Below are 21,202 nucleotides of genomic sequence, written 5' to 3'. Positions count from 1 at the left end.
CAGGAAAAAATTAGCTGGGCACGGTATTATACAGTCTTAATCACTCAGGAGGCATAGGTAGGAGAATCCCCGTGAGTCTAATGCCAGACTGTTCTATGTAGGGAGTTCCGGGTCAGCCAGGGCTGTATAGTAAGATCCTGCCTAAAACATACAAACAAATAAGTTTTTGAAGTTTGATAAGTATTCAAACATAAAAGCAAAAGGGAAATTAAAAACCATTTCAAGAAGCTAATGTATTCTGAAAAGGTGAAATGAGCCATTTACCCTAAAGAGAATACTCTTTATATACATAAGGCAGGGTCGTGCACAGTGCTGCTTCATGTCATCCCAGGACATGAGTCTGAGGTCAGCCTCACGGCTACATAGTAAGACCCTCTCAAAATGATAGTAAATAGATGATGTCACAACTGAAAGATATGTTACTTCTAATGCTAATGATAAACAGATAAAAACATAATTATGATTATTTATGTGCTAGTGAATTGGCACACCTGAAGTAGATAAATCTCTAGAAACATATAACCTTCCAAGACGGAATAATGAAGGAAGAGAAAGACTAAATAGAACAGTAGCAAGTAAGATTTTTTTTTTTTTTGAGACAGGGTTTCTCTGTATTGTTTTGAGCCTGTCCTGGAACTCTCTCTGGAGACCAGGCTGGCCTCAAACTCACAGAGATGGGCCTGCCTCTGCATCCCGAATGCTGGGATTAAAGGCGTGTGCCACCACTGCCAGGCAAGAAGTTTTGGTAGGTAAATTCTACCAAACTTTTAGAGTAGACCTTCTTAAATTCTCCCAAAATCCAAGAAATAAAAACAGTAAAATCTTACACTGGAGATGAGAATAGTTTGGGGATGAGGATAGTTTGAAGCCTTTCTAAGGAAGAGTTTTTATCTCAAAGCTAAATCTACATGTGTATATTTCCTGCCTTTTCTCAAATATATATGTAGAAAAATAAATATTTGACAGGATTTCATACATGTATTATCTTGGTCACATCCGTCTCCCCACTCTTTCCAGCTGTTCCTTCCACCCCTCCCAACTAATTTCCAGCCTCCTTCCCAACTTCATGTCTTTTGTCTCTTTGTTTTACTAACCTACTAAGTCCAGTATGTGCATGTATGTGGGGTTATTTCCTGTGACATGGGTAACCTTCCAGTATACATCTTCTCCCCAAAGAAAAGTGACTTTCTCCTCAGCAGCTGTCAACTGCCATTGACCCCTCAACCAGGGATGGGATGCCAGGGCCCGTCTCTGCTCCTTGTTGGAATTTTAAACTTACTTAAATCGTGTGTAGCTCTTGTGTTGCTAACTACAGCTGCTGTGAGTTCATGAGTAGTACAGCAGCTATGTCTTAGCTAGAGGCCAACATTTCATGGCACTCTTCTCTTTCCTCTAGTTCTTCCTGCCCAGTCTTCTGTGATTTTCCCTGGGCACTGGGGAAGGTGGTTCCATCTGTGGCTGAGCACCCATAGCCACTTACTCTTAGCACTTAAGTCTCTGCAGCAACTACTCTCTCCTAGGGCTTGTGGCTTCCTAGGGTCTTTTTTTTTTTTTTTAAGTTTACAGTGCTAGATATGAATTCCCTCCTTTGGAGAAGGCCTCAAATCTAGTTAAGAGGTCAGTTAATTAAGTGGGGATGGGGTTATAGAGCGGTGGGAAGATAAATGGGCATATCTTACCTGGCAAGTCATTATTATAGCAGTCAGGGCACAGGCTGGGTCAGACCACTGATGTCCTTTATTCCTTTCCCCAGCAGCCGGCATAGTAGTTTCCAGCACTATGAAAGCTATCTGGCAGGATGGGAGTCTTCTGGTCAGTTCAAGACTGATTTTTCTGTGTCCTACAAATGAAATGTGCTGAGTTTTCAGTAAGCAGGGTCTTACCATCTATTTATGATAAGCAACCAAGAGCAATAGCAATAGTCCATCTTGTTTAGGGTGCCTTTGGCGTCCCCCTGACTAATAACTAACTGGGAGATAACCTGTGCCTGACATTGAGTTTTCATTAATAACTCCTATCTTGTGGGAACAGCATTGTTCACCCATGTTGATACCTCTGTTCAGTTCCCCCCTTTAAAAATTATTCTTATTGCTCAAGTGGTAGTGGGGTTTCATAGCTTCTTCATATATGCTTTGTGGTAATATTTTATGATCTAATAAATAATGCTTGCCTGAAGATCAGAGTGCAAACTAGCCACACTAGTTAGCCATGGAGGCCAGGCAGTGGTGGCGCACACCTTTAATCCCAACACTCGGGAGATAGAGGCAGACAGATCTCTGTTAATTCAAGGCCACCCTGAGCTACACGAAATTGATCCATTGTAAAAGAGAAACAGAGCTCTCACAAAGGTGATCTCATCACTTGGGATCGTACCTCTTTAATTCCAGCACTGGAGAGGAGCATAAGGCAGGAGGAGACAGAAGCTGAGGGCTGTTTGTGGTTTTGTGGAGATAGATGCAGTCTGGAGGTGCAATCTGAGGACAGGATTGCCCTTTCAGTCTAAGCATTGATAGAGGTGAGAACTCTCTAATGCCTTGTTGCTTTGCTTCTCTGATCTTCAGCTTTAACCCCAATATCTGTCTCTAGGTTTTTATTATTTTATTATTTTATTATTCTAGGTCATCTAGAATTTTTGTTACAGTCCTTAGTTTTAGTGAACACAGCCTGTACCCTGTATTTTCCAGCCTTACTTCCTCATCCTTACTGAAACTTCAAACTCCAAGTACCCATTGCTCCCTTCTTTCTTATCACATGTGTCGACTGTCCTCTTTCCTTATATTTGTGCTTGGGTTGTAAGATCATAGGTTCTCATGTGACTTTTTCATGCACACTTCATTTTGGCTAACCCTCCCCCATCCCTGCATTTCCTTCTCCCTAGTACTCTGCTTCCCCTTGTCTGTGTTTATCTCACCTCTGCACTGCTGTAGAGTTTACACCTCTACACCTACCCTAAATGCATCACCCTGCCCACTGGCCCATTCTTAACTCCCCAACTTCCACATGTACTCCAGGCTAATTACACAAAACATTAAAATAGAAGCTAGTATCTGCAGATAAAAAATGTGTTTTCTTTTTGTCTTTTGGGGCCTAGGTGACCTCAAAGTGTGTGGTTTTTTCCCAATTCCATCTATTATTGCATATTTCATTTTTCCTTATTGTTGAGTAATAGTTCATTATGTATACGTACCACATTTTCATTATACATTTGTCAGTTAATGTATATCTGGATTGGTTCTATTTCTTGGCTATTGTGAATAGAGCAGTAATGAACATGGATATGCAAATATCTCTGTGATAAAATAGGAAGTTCTTTGGGTCTGTGCCTACAAGTGGTATAGTTGGTTCATAGGATAATCTTATTTCTAGTTTGGTTGTCTGTTTGTTTTGTTTTTGATAGACCTCCAGATTGATTTCTAAAGTGGCAGCACTACTTAACCATTCCCATCAACACTGATGAGGGTCCCCTTTGCCACATCTATGGCAGCATTTATTGTCTTTGTATCCCTGATGATGGCCATTCTGACTGATGGAATCTTAATTTTAACCTGTGTTTCCCTGGTAGCTTAAGGATATTGAGCACTCTAAAAAGTGATGATTGACTATTTGTCTTTTTTCTTATGATAACTTTGTGTTATTCATAGACCAATCTTGAATTGGCTGTTTGTTTTCTTGATGTTTAGTTTTTAAAGTTCTTTATATATTCTAGATACTAATATTTAGTTGGCAAAGATTTTCCCTGTTCTGTTGGGTGCTTTCTCACTCAGTTAGAGAGTTTTATGTCTCTACTTTTGGTCAAACTAGAGAAAGATAGAATGAGGGAGAGGGGGAGGGAGAGAAAGAAAGTAAGGGAAAGAGGGAAAGAAGAAATGAAGTAATATCTTTTATAGTTCCTACCTGCTGTTTTGGTTCATTTGGGTTTTTTGTATGTTTTTGTTTGTTTGTTCGTTCGTTCATTTGTTTGGTAAAGTACTGAATAATTAATTTCAGATTTTTTGTTACAGAAATACCTCTAAAGTAATTTTACAAGGCCAACATTATCACAATTTCAAACTCAGACCCCAGAAGAAAAGAAAACCATATACCACTATCCTTGCTAAGCAAGCACATAGTTGTCAACTAAATACTCTTCATTTTTTTCTGGGATACCAGCCCATGGAATAGTGCTGCCTGTATCCAGAGTGAATCTTTGCCCCTCAGTTAACCCAGTCTAGAAATTCTCCTACAGATATGCCCAGAGGTTTGTCTTGTAGGTGAATAATTAGCTCTCACAATAATAAGTGCACTTCAGCATAATAAAGGTCATATGTGATAAGCCTGTATGCCAACTCAGTCTACTCAGTGGTGATAAACTGACGCTTTTCTTCCAATAGTAGGAACAAGATAAAGATACCTGCTTTTATAACTTTAGACCTGGAAGTCCAAGCCAGAACAAATGGGTAAGAGAAAAATTAAAGGCACTCAGATAGGAAAAGAAGCAAAATTATCTGTTTTTAGAGAAGTATGTGTAGAAATGTCTGGTGACTATGTGCATATTTACACTTCATTAGAATTAACCAACAAATTCAGTCAAGTTATAGGCTAGAAAGAACATACCAAAGTGATTTACATTTATATAAAACTAGCAGATTATCTGAAAAGGAAATTAAGAAAACAACCCCATGTATAATAGCACCAAAAATAATAAAAATCTTGGGAATAAAGTTAGCCAGGAAAGTGGAAAATTTGCACACTAAAAGCTGAAACATTCCTAATGGAAATTAAAACAATTAAAAATCCTGTGCCAAAGTCATTCATATTTGGCTCCAGAATAAACAAGCTCATGCTTACTTAGAAATGACAGCTATGCCTTCGCATCAGCATATAGTTATATATCACTATATGCACTTTTCATGAAAACTGAAGATGCTTTATTATTATTAAATTTATAGTTTTATACTTTGTAGTTCATCTGACTGTAGATAGCCTTTGAGTTCAGGTCTAAGACTTGATGAGTAACCACCTCACTTTAAAAGAAAACAACTATAGCCTACTTGTTTACCTTATTCAGAGCAGCACATTCTTTGGAAGTAAAGGTTCATTTCATCAGTAAGATACAGAATTTCTGCATATGACCTTTCTTAACAGATAAAAGTGAGCCATACTTTAAAAAGGAATTATGTGCATAGATGTAATGTAAAGGGACTCCATGACACCAACCAAGATTGTGATTGCCAGTTGGGCATTATTGTTAGTAGGGGTGCTTATATTATAAGAAAGACGCTGGGCAAAGATTGGTAGTCATTGTTTAGAAGCTCACCTAGCAAACTAGGTGATATTTGGAGGCCAGTTCCAGAGCAGTATCTACTGGAAAGAGGACAAAACAGGTGTGATAGTAACTACAGTTGCAGATAGATTCACTCTCATCTCTTTCCTTTCTTCCCCCAAATTAAAAGATGAAGGCATACCACAGAAGTTAGTAGATTTCACCCAGATAATCGTGATTGGCAGTTAAGGTAGAGCACCTCACATTCTTGACACTATATTAATATCCCTATAGTATCACTATAATAATACCCACTGTGGCATATTGTTAAAGAATTATTAAAGTCTCAAATGATATTTAGTCGTAGGAAAGCAGGGGATGAATTCCAGGGTGAATTGTTTAACATTTTATTAAAAATATCCAGTTTTTTTCCCCTAGTAGGAAAGACAGACCTTTAAGAGAAAACAAACCAAATGTAGGATTTAGTATAGCACTGAGCTTTTATAGGAAAGTCCTGGGTTTCCTTGGTTTTAGATCCTGGTATGAGATGACTGTTGCTGTATTTCTAGACTAGATGTAAATATGTACCTTCTGCCTTTTTTTCCTTTTTCTTTACTGCTACAGGATGACTAAGATCCTAAAGGGGGTTGGTTGGCAGGGTAGCTGCAATCACTGCTACTCTCCATGTAATGTCACCAGTGTGTGAAAGCCATCAGTGAACAAATGACATGCTGTAGTTAAGACACAAAGATTTCTCCAGGGCCACCTTCTGCTGTGGAATGCATTTCATTTCTCATGGGTTGCAGGAATGAGACATATAAGTAGTCTAGCTTTTGTGTTGATACTGACAGGGAGTCATTGTACTTAGATTTGCTAGTTTCATTTATCAATATTTAAGTTGGTAAAAAGCAATGAAATCTGTATTCAGACTCTACTTACCGTTGTGTCCTATGAGAACTCATTTGGGGTGGGAGACAGAGGAAGGCCTTTTATAGTTGGAACTGCCACCTTCTACATTAGTGTGTCTTGAGAAATGTCTTTGTCTCTGAGGCTAAACAATTTTTGCATTAATTTTGGTTTATTTGGGAAAACACTTTACCAATAGCTTTCTGAAAAAATGTAAAATAAAATTAACATTTTGCATTTTAAAATGTATTTAGCCTACCCTTACCTTTGATTGATAGTTATGATGACTATAAAATTGTTTCAAATAAGATACAGAATTTTGTCTTGATGTGGGTATACACACTTATCCTAGCCAGCACTCAGAAGGTTGAGGCAGGAGGATCAAGAGTTCGAGTTCATTCAGGCTTAAACATCCAGTGAGACTGTTTCAAACAGACAAACAACGACAAAGTCAGACTTTGCAGAACTTGGAAAGCATGTCTTCATTATTTTCCATCTTCCAGTGTTGTTGTTTCTGTCATGCCATGCCAGTGTTGTTCTAGTTCCTCTTATTTACAGTTTGTCTTCCTGTAAGTTTGTGGATCATCTCTTTGTCCTCAGTACTGTGAAATTTTACAACAGTGTCCATCATTGTATCCACTTTTTAATTTTTGTCTTTGTTTTGTTCTATTGTAGTATTGTTATGCTGACTACATATCCTGTTATTCCAACATGGGAGCTCATTTTCTTTACTTCTGGTACATGTGTTGTGGGCCACCTTAATTCAGGGTTAGAGTACTGGAAGAGCTCTGCTTACACACAACTTCTACTGGGTTAGTGGCTTTAGGTTCTTATCTTGAGAAATCAAAGAATGAATTTTACTGACAAATGGTGGTGTAAGATTTTAGGAAGGACATTATTATAGGTGAAAGCTTAAGGGAAAGTAAGCTGTCAGAGCACCTGTGTAGCAGAAGAAGGTCCTAGAGAGAGGGAACCACTGAGTTGAGCGTAGAGAATTGAAAAACGCAATGACGTCATATTGAGTGCAATAATAATGTTGCTTTCTAATGATATGATCCATGTCATTCTTACTCTATCTTTACACAAAAGGCTAGTGCAGGTTTTTCCACATTTGCAAAGTTAAATGAGAATAGATTTTTCTACTAGATAAAAAGCTAAGTGGTTATATTCCAGTTACCTACATAACGAAACACCAACAGCTTAGTAGCTTCAGACAACTGCTAAACGTTTCAGTAGCTCAGCTGGGCAGTTTTTCTTACAGTTTCTCATTCTGTTGCAGTCAGATAGCTGCAGGGTGGGCAATAGGCCTCTGAAGATTTGACAAGGCTATGTATACAGTATGACTCACATATTCAGAACTAGCTATTAGGGTACCTACTTGTGGCTTCAGCATGCAGCTTGTGCTTGAAAAAGCATGGCTCATTTATTCAATATTCATTGATTCATGCATGCTAAGAGATAGCAAGAATTGAACTAATTAAGGGCTAACAACTGACTTAGTTCAACTGAGCAGTCTCAGGACCTGCCTAAATCCATGGAGAAACGTGCTCTGTCTTTCATTGAACAACTGTCAATTTCACATTGTTACAGAAGAACAGGGCATTGTAGATATTGTCTTCTCTGGATATTTTAATATGAAAACTCTTTGTTAAAAACATAAATAATTGTTTGTAATTCCTTAAAGACTATTTCGATATATTCATAATATAGATATTATGCATGTATGTGCATGTGTGTATATATTACATGTGTTATATGCTTATATCTGCATATACCCATATACATAATTATATGCATATATACTATACATATTCTTAGTTTATTTAAGCTGTTATATCAAAATTCTAAAAACTGTAAAGAACAGAAATTTATTCCTCACAGTTCTGGTGTCAGGGAAGTCTAAGATAAAGATACAGAGGTACTGTCGTGGGAGAGCCCATTTCTACATAGCTGGCACCTTATCACTATATCCTTACAGTGTGTATGAGATGGGTAAACTCTATTGAGCCATTTTATATGGGCACTAATGTTATTTGGGCTCCACCGTCATAACTTTAATCATCTCCCCAAAGGTGCTGCCTTCTAATACTATTGCTTTAGGGGTTAAGATTTTGATATGTGAATTTTGGTATGACACAAACATTTAAATTGTAGCACATGGGCTGCAGAAATGGCTTAGCAATTAAGAGCACTGGCTGCTTTTCCAAAAGACTTGTGTTTGATTCACAGTACCGACATGGCAGATTACAACTGTAACTCCAATTCCAGGGGTATCCAGTGCCCTCTTTAGTCCTCTGTGGGCACCAGGCTTGTATGCAATACACAGACATACATTTAGGCAAAAAACTGATACACTTAAAATTTTAAAAATCTTTAAAATAACAAGTCATAAAGCATATGCACACATGTGATACAGTGATGTGAATACACTTCCTTATAGTTGGCCAAAAAAAAAAAAAAAAAGAACTCGACTTTTAAATAACATAAATCTCAGAGCTACCTAGCAACTGAAGCTACCTTCTCCCTCTAATTTAAGTTACTATTCCCTGAGAAACCATTTGGTGTTTTCTAGAGCCTCAGCATCCTTTCGTATCACTCTCATGGATGGTCTTACCTTTTATTTCTCTGAGACTGAAGCAATCAAAGGAAAAAACCTTTAGTCATATCATTAAATTTCCAACTCTCTGTGTCATTACCCATATTAGGGGCTTTTCCTTTCTGTGATAATATAGTTGCTCCTTTCTACCCATGGATTCAACTGAATTGGAACAGAAATATTCAGAAAAAAATGCATCTGGGCATTGTTAATTGATCATTCAAAGCATTCTTTTTAGATTAGATTTATTCCAAGTTGTACAGTAATCATATCAAATCACTTTTCTCTCTGAAAGAAACAGAATCCTATGTATTCAAAAGTCAAGATTTTGCTTCTATGAAATAAGACTTCAGTTCTTAAATTTTTATTAAGAACATTTTTTTGAGGCATCAACTCAAGGTGCTTAGTTTTGTGTGTGTGTGTTTTTTTTTTACTTGCAAGATAATAAACACTATAATGCCCTTAATTAAGTTCATTATGATGTTGCTATTTAACTTTTGTAAACGTAAGGATCTTTATTAAGCTGAAAGGAGTAGAAGTCTATTGCTCTAGGGACACACACTGTTTAAAAGAAGCTAATTAGAAAGCCAGATGAGGCCTAGAAACCAAGAAAGGAATCTCACTCCTGAGACTGGCTTTATATGAACCTTAGTTGCTTCAAAATAGGGCAATTAATTCTCTCTCTCCTTCTTTTAACTTGACTATCCCTCCTGATGAAAGTAGAGGTGTTGCCAGATGGTTGTGAAGTCTTTGCTGTTAAGTGCTTTATTACTTCCGTTGTAAAATCAGCTTTGGGCTCCTGTGTAAGTTACTTTTCTGATTAAGCTTAATAACTTTGATTTACCTGAGATGAGTAGTCCAGAATGGGATAGAGGATGTGCTTTCCATGATCCAGAGTAGTTACGATGTTTTGTTAGAAAGCACTGTGCACAAATTTTTGAAGTTAGGAAGTCAAAACTTTGTTTCTAAGTAAGCTCCTCCTTACATTGCCTTTATAGTTCAGGGAAATGAGCACTTATCATAGTTTAACTATTTTTCTTTCTCTTTTCATTCCCTTTCCACATCCCTTATATATTTTACCCACACCAAAATACCTTTCAGAAACATAAAGTAGATCTTTTCTACAAACTACGCCATGTGATGAATGAACTTATTGACCTTCGAAGGCAGCTACTGTCTGGTCACCTGACACAGGATCAGGTACGGGAGGTTAAACGGCACATCACCGTGCGCCTGGACTGGGGTAATGAGTAAGTATGACTATTACTTGGGCATCTTTTAGTTTCATTGTAACTCAGTCTTCATAGAATTTAAACTTGATCAAAGCTTCTCTTTAATGAATAAAAGATCATATATCTTCTGTACAGTTTTGCTAGGTATCGTTGTTTCTTCTAGTTATCAGAGGGCATTCACTAGTTCTAGTCTGAAGTTTTCTTAGCCTGTGTTTTATTTCTGGAAAGAATTAAAGAATTGTATTGGGTTATCCTTTGAGCTGTCTTCCAGGAGATCAAATTCCTTTATTTTAAATCTCACAACTCACAGTATACTTGAAAATTTTTTGTGCTACTTGAGGGGAAAAGAAGGAGGGAGTAAGAAAAGATGGCTCAGTAGAAAGGTACTTGCCATTTGACCTCTCTACCTGAGTTTGACTCCCATATCCCACACAGTGGAATCCCACAAGAGAATCTGACTCCTACAAGTGCTCTGACTTCTGCATGGGCATCTCCATGCATACACACCACAAATAAATGTATACTCTGTGTGTGTGTGTGTGTGTGTGTGTGTGTGTGTGTGTGTGTGTGTGTGTGTGTGTGTGTGTGTGATTAGTGTTCTTTATGCATTTTCTAGCCATAAATGAATCTGAGTAAGCATAACCTACAAATGAGGATTTATACTTAAGATATTCTTAATTCATTTGTCATTCAGAAAGATTCCTACATTTGTTCAGAGGATTGATGATTTTCTGTGCCCTTAAAATAAAGTTTGGGAGCTGGAGAGATGACTCTGGCTAAGAGCACAGGCTGCTCTTTCAGAGGACCCAGATTCTATAGCCAGCACCAACATGGTGACTCACAATTGTCTGCAACTCAGTTCTGCAGCTCACTTATGGCTTTTTTGGCTTCATACATACGCATAGTGCACAGACATACATGCAGGCAAAACATGCATACACATAAAATAAAAATAAACCTTTCACCGATAATTATATAAGTTATCTCTCAGGGTAGAGGGATACCAGTATTTAAAAATACCTGGGCCCAGGGGAAATGACTTCTCTGAGAGAAATAGAAGTACATTTACAAACTTTAAGAACAAAACAAATTCCCCTTGTATCTACAAAGAGAATCAAGAAGGTTCATTATGTAGAATTAGAGTCAATGAAAAAAGAATGAAGAATATGATTTCTAAAATAAAACACTCAGATAAATTGTGTGTAATCTCCTTGAAAATAAAAAAGATGGAAAATAATTGAGCGAATGCATTAACTATTAGAGAGTAATTACTGGGGAGGTTCAAGATCAGATATAATTCTCAGAAAAAGAACAAAGACAATATTTAGTTGTTTTTAATTCATTTTACATACCAACCACAATTTCCTTCCTCTCCCAAACCTACCCCCATCCACTCTTCAGGATAAAGCCTTCCATGGGGAGGCAGGACCAACACTCCCTCCCCATGTATTAGGGTTGACTAAGGCATCCCACCATACAGAACAGGCTTCAAAAAGCCAGTTCATGCACCAGGGATAGATCCTGGTCCCACTGCCAGGGGCCCCACAAGCATATCAGGCTACAAAACTGCAGGCTGCCCAGCTGTAGGTAGAGTCCATGAGCTCCCACAAGTTCTGGTCAACTGTCTTTGTGGGTTTCCCCATCATGGTCTTGCCCACCCACCCCATTCATAGAATTCCTCCTCCCTCTGTCAACTGGACTCCCAGAACTCAGCTTGGTGCTTGGATTTGGGTCTCTGCATCTGCTTCCATCAGTTACTGGTTGAAGGCTCTATGGTGGTATCTAAGTTAGTCATCAGTCTCATTATAGGAGAAGGGCATTTAAGGTAGCCTCTCCAATATTGCATAGATTATTAATTGGGGTCATCCTTGTAGATTCCTGGGAATTTCCCTAGTGCCAGGTTTCTTGTTAAGCCCATAAAGGTTCCCTCTGTCAAGTTATCTTTCCTTGCTTCTCCTTCTCTGTTCTTCCCCCCAGCTTGACCTTCCTGATCCCTCATGTTCTTTCTCCTTCTCCCTCCCCTTCTCCCCTTCTCTTTCTTCTACCTTTCTCTCCCCTACCATTGTGCTCCCAATTTACTCAGGAGATCTTGTCACTTTCCCCTTCTGGGGGGGGCAGGGTTGGTCCAGCTTAGATCATGGGGAGCCTTAGATCATAGGTCCTGCCACAAATGATGTGACAGACTTTGATGATCCCCCATGGGAGGCCTCAACCTCTCTGAAGAGTGGATGGGGGTGGGGTGGGGAGATGGTGGGGGGGGAATGGGAGGAAAGGAGGGAGAGGGAACTGGGATTGGTATGAAAAATAAGATTGTTTTTAATTTAAATAAAAAATAATTAAATGTTTTGCCAAGTTCAAAAAATTTTAAATGAATCATTTATAAGTTTATAATTCTAGTTATTTTATTTTATTTTTTGTTTCAGATCGAGTCTTACTACAGCCTGGTTTTGAATTTATAATTATTCTCCCTCAGCATCCTGAATTTTAGGATTGTGTCTGCCATTTTGCTCAGCCTTTTGTTTTTTCTTATCTCACGTTGTCTTTCTCATTTTTCTCCTCCCCCCCTTTTCTATCTCCACTCTCAGATTTTCACCTATAACAGCTCCTTCCTGTTTTTCTCCCCAATGTAGTTTATGTCCTTTATCTAGGTAATTGTGGTTCGAGTAAGCAACACAATCAGTAGGTTGGTTTGTAATACACAAACTGTGTCACTCAATGAATTTCCCCTCAGTAGATTTTAAACTAGGATTCCTGATTAAAGGTATGGTGATTTTTTGTCCCCCTTTAGGACATATGAAAGCAGCAGAAATATCAGTGACTTCTCAGGTTCTTAATAGTGGTTGAGGCAGTATCCTCTTCCCTCTTTCCTCACCATTATATCTTGTGATAAGTATAATGCCTGACTTTGGTAGTTAGTACGTAAATGTATTTTTGTATTAAAATGAACTTGTGCCATGCCTAGTGTTTACTCATTAACGAGTTGGTATTTCTTTCTTTCTAGATTGAAGTATTGATAATTACCCCTCATACTACTATAAATACCATCACTTGTAGCCATTAGTATTTAGACAGTTATTACTAGAAAGATAGTGGATATAATTTTAAAATTGAAATACTATCAGTTCAGATCAAAACTCTTTTCTCAGCTCTCTTCAAGAGGCCACTTGTAATCTGTGTAAACGTTTATTTTCTTTACTAATAAAAATGTGCCTCGCTGGATGTCATGGTCTAGGCCTATAACTTTAACTACTGGGGAGGTTAAAGCAGGAGGACCGAAAGTTAAGGCCACCTACACTATAGGGAGAGGTCAAGTCCAGCGCAAATAATAACTACTCAGAAAGTATGAAGGCACTCAGGTAGTAGCTCCGTGGAGGACACTTACCTAGCATACTCAAAACCCTTAGTTCAATTAGTAGAACTACAGAAAGACAGAAAGGAGGTAGGGAACAGCAAAGGGGAGGGTTACACATAGTAGGAATAGTTATAATGGCAGTAGCTGTCACAATGCCAAGCAGTGGTGAGTGTTTACATGCATCAATCCTTAAGACAGCCAATGAGAATGTATCAGTCAATGTGGATTGGTGGAAAAATTAAAATAAAAAGCATCTGATCAGACATTGGGGCCCTTTTTATTATTCTGCTGTACTGCTGCTGCCTCGCTTTGATTAAAGACAGAAAAAGATCATATTGACTGTTTTTTGCATTTCAGTTCACAGTCTTTGACGTAATTTATATGAAGAAATGGCCAGGAACCTCTTTCAGGATTAGATTTGTAGGGAACATGTGCAGATTACATCTCCTCATGCGGTTGCTCTACTTTCTTCAAATGAGACTTAGTTATTAGTTTAACTTTTGCAAACTTTTCTTCCTGAATTTAAAATGATTGTAATAGGGTTGGAGAGATGGATCAACAGTCAAGAGTGCATTTTGATTTTGCAGAAGACCTTAGTTTGGTTCCTAGCACCCATGCCGAATAGCTCACAACTACCTGTAACTCCAGTCAGTTCTGGGGAACCTGGTGCTTTCTTTTGGCCTCTTCAGACAATTCACAACATGCACACAACCCACACACAGACAATACATGCATACACATAGTTAAAAACGAAATAAACCTTTTATTTTAAAAAGTGATCATAGTACATACAATTAAGTCTTCAGTTTTTGCTAGATCACCCCTTAATTATTCTATTTCCCAAGATAATGAAGAAACTGAAAGGGCACTTCGTTATGGCTACTTCTAAGTAGGGGAAAGCATTGTTCTCAGAGGAGAAAGTGTGGTAAATAGCATGTGCTGACTCAGAACTCGTTACTCCCTATATCTAATACTGTTTGTAGGTTGTGATAAAAAAGAATTTCAGAAATATGCTGTGTAGATTGGGTGGGATGGTGTATGGTTGTGTGGCTGAGTGGACAAGCAAGCTAAGGTGCCAGGCCCATCATTACATGTGTCGCACAGTGGCCAGAGCACACTTATGTTCAATTCCTGCCCACTTATTTAGATACCAATGAGAGTTTCCTTAAATTCTTATTCCTAGAGCATATGTTTTTCATTGAGTTATTTGCTTAGTTTCTTTTTTAGTGTTACTTAATTGTTATACTTAGACTATTCCATATGTATATGGCCCATATTTCAGGTTCCATATCCACATATATAGATTAAGTTGACCATAAAATGGAAAATGATTTTTGTAAATTACATGTTTTTCTTATTTCCTAATGCGATGCAACAACTATTTGTATAGCATCTACATTGTACATATTACAGGTAATGTGGAGATGACAAAGTATACAGAAAATTTGTATGTCATATGCAATTGTATTACTGTACATATGTATTAAATGCAAATTGTAGCTGTTTTATATAATAGGCTTGACCATCCTTGGATTTGGGTATTGTTGATATCAAGAGACAGCTCTACATCTCTGGACTTCCAGCAGTTAGAGAGTATATATAAAATGTTTTGTTCTCTCCCACCCATACTTTCCCATCCATTTGTTCTCCTCCCCTCATGATACAGTTCTCATTATGTAACCTAGGCTGGCCTACAACTCATTATCTTGCCTCAGTGAGTACTAGGATTTATAGATAGGTACCAAGTCTGCTTTTGTATATGTCTTGTTTTGTTTTGTTTTGTTTTTAATATAAATGACATGGCTTATAAAGACTTGGAAAATATTTTTAAAGATAGTTTTATAACTCTAGTTTTCTAATATAAATACTGACATGCTCTTTTCATTCTTAATTATGGCAATTATTTTGATGCTAAATGTTTGCTTTTAATATGCTATTAATATGTTTGCTTCTATCTTCCTCATAGTTTTGATTTTCCTTTTTTATTTTATCGTCACCTTATAATTTCGTACTTTCAGATCAGATACTTTGCTATGAACAGACTTGCCTTAGTTTGTTTTCTGATGCAGTGATAAACAACACAAGATCAAAAACAACTTTTGGGGGAGGGGGTGTTTATTTCCTCTGCAGCTGGTAGTTCATCCTAAAGGGGAATAAAGATAGAAACTTCAGGTGAGAAGTAAAACAGAGCTCATGGACAAACACTGCTTACTGGTTTGCTTTTTATGGCTGGCCCAGCCTGTCCTCCTATAAAACCCAGAACCACCTGCCCAGGTGTTCCACTGCCCATAGTGGCTAGGCTCTCCCACATCAATTTTAATCAAGAAAATGTTCAACAGAGTAGCTCACAGGTGAATTTGATGATGGAGGCATTTTCTCAATTGAGGTTCCTTCTTCCCAAATGACTCTAACTTGTGTCAAAGTTGACACAAACAAACAAAAACCTAGCACAAATAAATTATAAGTAAAATAAAGCTACATTTTGGATGTGTAGCTGACTTTATTTTAAATGAGTAGGAGTTTGTGTACTGAAAGAGCTTGCAGAATTTTAATTTTGCTAGCAGTTTATGAAAAGGTTTATAAAGTAGGGTGGTTGTTGTTTCTTTTAAAAAGTCCCATGGAATATTTTCGCCAGACATAGTAATTCATAACCTTATTTGAAGTCTGGTAATTGTAGAACCATCTTTGAAACCCTGTTAAGTAAGCTCTCCTCTTTAGAAAAAGTTCGTATATGAGCTCTCCCAGGATAGTGTCACAATCCATTTCATAGGTTCACAACCCTCTAACTTCACTGTCTTCAGGCTTAGAGCTAGTGTCTTAGACTATGAGAAGGGGACTAACAATTATTGACTATAAGTTATGTTACATATATGAACCCAAAAATCTTATGTCTAGAGTTCTTTCCACTGCTTAGTGTTACCACACAACTAACTGAAAATTATCATCACTTCTTTTGTCCTGTCCAAAATTATACTGTATCTTCTAAATTATCTTACTTGAGAAGTAGTATTCCTTAAACCTCTGTCTAATGTTAAAGATACTACAGTTTATATATGTTCAGGACTTACCAATGTTACTATTAAATTGGAAACATGTTTCTAGGATATGATTTTTTTGTTTGTTTTGTTGAGATAGTCTCACTGTATAGTCCTGGCTGGCCTGGAACTTGCTTTGTAGCCCATATTGGCTTTGAACTCATGGATGTCTTCCTGCTTCTGCTTTTGTGTTCTGGGATCAAAGGTGTACATTACTATGCTAAGTGCTGGGACATGGTTTTTTTTCTTTGTAATGAAAGTAATGCATAATTGAATCTTGAACATAATAGTATGGTGGGAGAAATAAAAATGGCTTATTGTTTATCTAATACAGCATATTCTTAATGAAATAAAGTACTGTTATAAACATACTAAATGAAAACTTTTTGTAATTACCCATGGAACTGCTTAGTAACTATAATTGTGTCTTAAAATCCCTATCTTCATTTATTTCCCCAAAGTGAACACAATTAAGATGTTTCTAGATAAAGGCATTTCCCTTCTAGGGTGGTGCATGAAACTCTGTCTACAAAACCATAGCAGTTGTAGGTTTCTAGTTCCATACAGAGAGATGACTAATCTGAGCACTTGAAACTGAGCATGGTGTTTCTCTTTATTAGGCATTTGGGCCTGGACTTGGTGCCTCGGAAGGACTTTGAAGTAGTGGATTCAGACCAGATTAGTGTCTCGGATCTCTATAAAATGGTAAGAAATCTTAACAAGGGTGGATTGTTCCTTCATAGCTCATTTTTCTCCTTTGTTTTCCCTGATAATGTTGTAAATTGCATGTTTTTAAAGCAAACATTAAAAAAAATAAACTGTCCTTTTGCTTCTATCTCCATATTTAAGAAACAACTAGTTTTACTCAGGTGTCACACTTTCCAAGTGGAAATACAAAGCAGAGATGTTGAGCTCACTGTATTTTCTAGGGCTCACTTCTCTGTTAATTCTGCTCTGCTGGTTTTTCCACCACTTGTGGTAGTTAATAACATGATGTACCTGTCTTGCCTTTTATAGTGAAAAGATGATTAAAGTTGCAAAGAACCAGTTGTTAATTAAAAGAATGTGATTTTAAAAAGTGATTGAACCTGGAAATAATATACTAATCTTTCCAGAGACATGCTGTTATTAAGAAGCACATTCAGGGTCCTGCTCTCAATCATCATCCTCATAGGGTATATACATGGTCTATAAACATTAGAAAATGGAGAGAACTCAAGTTCTCTTAACTAACATACAGGGGTTTCCAATATTGGGATGAACATTGTTGATGACAAAGCCTATAAATATTTGATAGATCCTTAGATGTATGTTGGTTATTATAAAAATATGCTGAACAAATAAAATTGACCTCCAATTAATGTCATTTTTATAGTTATGATATTGAATTATAAATTCAAACTAAAGTAGGGATACTCAATACAAATGATGAGCCTTAAACCCCAGTCATATTATTTAGTAGTTGTGTAACATAGTTATTTAACAACTTCTAGCAACAGGCCATATAATGCTGTATGATACTTAAATCATATAGTAAATATTAGATATGGCATTTATATAACTAAATGTGTATAATATTTTGGGAATAAAGTAAAAGATCAGTAGATCTAAGTAACCATTTTAATGAAAAAATCTTAGGGTTGACTAATAACCACAATTATATTTTACATGCTGGATAATAAGCTTTAAAAATACAACATTAGGATGTAAAGTACAGTAGAAAGTTAAGGTGAGAAGTTCAGACTAAGGGACTTCACTTTTAAGAGTTCACAATGATTCAGAATATATTATGAAAACTACAAGTTTAGAAACTTAAGAAAATGAAATACTTTTGTTGAGCATCATACTGATTGGTGCCATCATGAACCTATGTTAGTAGCTCTTTGTGTATAGGTCACAATTACCATTGCACGTGCTCATAAATAAGGTGTATACTGATGTTATTAGAATCAATGATTGGTGTTCTGGGGACCGCAAAGAACTTCCAGAATGGCACACAACTGAAGGAAATGACAGTTCCAGGAAATGTGATACATTTGATAATTTTGGCTAAGAAGGAGTCTGGAGCCAAATTGTGAAGAGCTTTGTAGGTCCCACGTTAAATTCCTTTCAGAAGTCTGCTAGAACATGATAGTGACGTGATAAGTTTTTCAGATCATAAAAATGGGACCACAGAGAAGTCATTTAAGTAATAGATTTTAATTTCAGTAGTTTAGGCTAGAGCCAGGACAGTGGACTTGGTAAGAATTTGTTGAATGTTGAATATACTTTGGCTTTAGAACCCAGTTAGTGATAGATTGAATTGGTATGTGTGTGTACAGGAAAGAGATAGACTAAAGAACAGTGACTCCTGTGTTTGATCTGCCTAGATGATAAAAGTACAGTAGAGAACTATACAGAATCAGATTTGGGGGATAATCAATGGGGAAGCAAGAATGCTAGATATTTTGTTTACAAGGTTGGTATATCTTCTAAACTTCTAAAAAATGTATTTAAAAATCTGTGGTTCAGGAGTAAAATTTAGTTATAGTAATTTTAGTGTCATCAGGAAAAATATCTATATTTGAAGCTCAGCAAGAGAGTTTGTAGACAGAAGTTTCTGTCCTGCATGGTCCCACAGCCATTTAGTCCCAAATAAACACACAGAGGCTTATATTGATTATAAACTGTTTGGCTGATGGCTCAGGTTTCTTACTGACCAGCTCTCTCTTAATTATTAACCCATTTCTATTAATCTGTATATCTTCATGTGGTCTTGGCTTACTGGTGATGCCCTGGTCTCTTTCTTCCTCCACATAGCATCTCTCCCCTGCCCCCATGCCTCTTCCCAGCTTTCTAGTCTTGTAGTCCAGCCTATGCTTCCTCCTTGGCTGCATCCTGCCTGTACATTGGCCAAAAAAAGCTTTATTCTTCAACCAATAAGAGGAACATATATTCACAGCATACAAAAGGACATCCCCCATCAAGGATTGCTTTCTTTTCCAAACTTTCTCCAGTGAACCCCAATGCTAACAGATCCCACATAGAACTTTTAGATAGCCATATATGAATGAACAGAAATTCCCACATAAAAGTTAGAGGACAGAGTAAGTAATGTATGGAAGATGCAGGTAGGAGAAAATAGTGATTGTTGTCTACAAAGAGAAAGGAGAAAACAAGTACAAAAAGAGTATAGTAATCCATACAGCGTTAAAAAGTTTAAACCAGCCACATGGTAGTAATGCACATTTTTAATCCCAACACTTGGGATTAAAGATCTCTGAGTTCAAGGCTAATTTAAATTTGAAAAATGGAGGAAAAAAGTTACAAATAGATAAATAAGTCAAATTATTCCTAGTTGCATGTGATATGAATCAATAAATAAAGACCCTGAATACTTCATCAGATAACCTTAATATCTGATAAACAATTTAAGTAAAGATGCAGGATATTAAATCAGTGTAAAAAAATAGTTCTGTATACCAGTAACAAACATCCTGAAAATAAATTAAAGAAAATAAAAAAGAACCCAAATTTCTACCCCTACTTTAGAAGCTACAGACAATTGATAGCCATTGAGGAAATGAGAATTGAGCCCCCAACAGGTTGCCCATGCCCGAGTGGTCAGTTCTGTTTCCATGTACATATGGGCAAGAATAACTAGGCCCATTAGGGTATAATACATATACACACAAAAACCAATATTGATAATAGGAGAAGAGGACATGAATTTGAAAATTTGAATTTCAAAGATGAAAAAAAAAAAAAACCTCAGTGGTTAAGAGCACTTACTGCTCTTCCAGCAGACTCAAGTAGCACCTGCCAGGGTGGCTCATAATGATCTGGCTTCCACAGGCACCTGCACTCACATGCACATTCCTTCATGCAGACACACATGGCTACACATGTTTTAGAATAATAAAAAAAGAAATCTTAAGACAATAAAAGTAGGAGAGAGAAGCTACAAAGATAAGAGATTTAATTTCAGTATAATAGGATTAATGAACTTTCAGAAGAAAAAGCAGACACAAAGAGAGACTCTTTTCAAGATAATACTGAAGAATAAATTATTCCTTCAAAATGAAGGAGTAGACAAGGGGTTGGGGAGGGAAGGAAAGGAGGAGATCAAAGGTACTATGTGCCATCCAAATTGATTCTGACCCAAATGAAATGGGCAAAGAATTGTGATGTGATCAGTCTAGGGAAGTCCCAAGGTAGCATTTGTGCAAGTGTTTAAGAGAAAAACTATTGAGAACTGTTGTTGGTTATTCTATTATTCTTTACTCTTTGCGTGGGGCGGGGGGGGGGGCTGCACACATAGAGGCTTATTCTTTCTTATGAATGCCTGGCCTTAGCTCAGTTTGTTGCTGCCCAGCTTTTCTTATCTTAAATTATTCCATCTATCTTCCTCTGGGCTTTAACCTTTCTCTATTTCTGAATACCTTTCATTATTTCTTACTTTGTGGATTGCTGTATAGGTGGCCCCTGATGTCCTCCTCATTCTTTTCTCATTCCTTCTCCTCTTTTTCTCTCTTTTTCTCCTTCTATTTACTTTCTCTGCCTGCCAGCCGCACCTAGCTTTTCTCCTTCCTTGTTGTTGCCATTCAGCTCTTTATTAGATCAATCATGTATTTCAGACAGGTAAAGTAACACAGCTTCACAGGGTTAAGTAAATGCAACATAAAAGAATGCAATACATCTTTGCATCATTAAAAAAATATTTCACAGCATAAACAAGTGTAACACATCTTCAAATAATATTCCACAACAGATGAGAAGAAAGTAACCAGGAAGGTTATCTCCAGAAGAAAAACTAAATTATCTGATAACCTTTATTTATTTTCTGGGTTTTTCGAGACA

At 37.1% G+C, this 21,202-nt stretch overlaps 1 protein-coding gene across 7 annotated transcripts in view; it reads left to right on the top strand.

The window, feature by feature from the left end:
• Positions 1-21,202, top strand: part of Dock3 (dedicator of cytokinesis 3) — a 309,043-nt gene that overhangs the window by 110,757 nt on the left and 177,084 nt on the right. For 6 of the 7 annotated variants that reach the window (XR_003485121.2, XM_027414437.2, XM_027414435.2 and 3 more), the window contains exons 6-7: positions 9,846-9,994; positions 16,984-17,068. Coding sequence is in view for 6 of the 7 variants with exons in the window: in XM_027414437.2 (XP_027270238.1) it covers positions 9,846-9,994; positions 16,984-17,068 (234 nt within the window). In the remaining variant the exon portion in view is untranslated. The remainder of the gene's footprint in view (positions 1-9,845; positions 9,995-16,983; positions 17,069-21,202) is intronic. The other variant, XM_035443927.1, reaches the window with a different exon arrangement.

This window comes from Cricetulus griseus, chromosome 4 (assembly GCF_003668045.3).
Source record: "Cricetulus griseus strain 17A/GY chromosome 4, alternate assembly CriGri-PICRH-1.0, whole genome shotgun sequence".
Taxonomy (NCBI): domain Eukaryota; kingdom Metazoa; phylum Chordata; class Mammalia; order Rodentia; family Cricetidae; genus Cricetulus; species Cricetulus griseus.
This window is presented reverse-complemented; position numbering and strand designations above follow the sequence as displayed.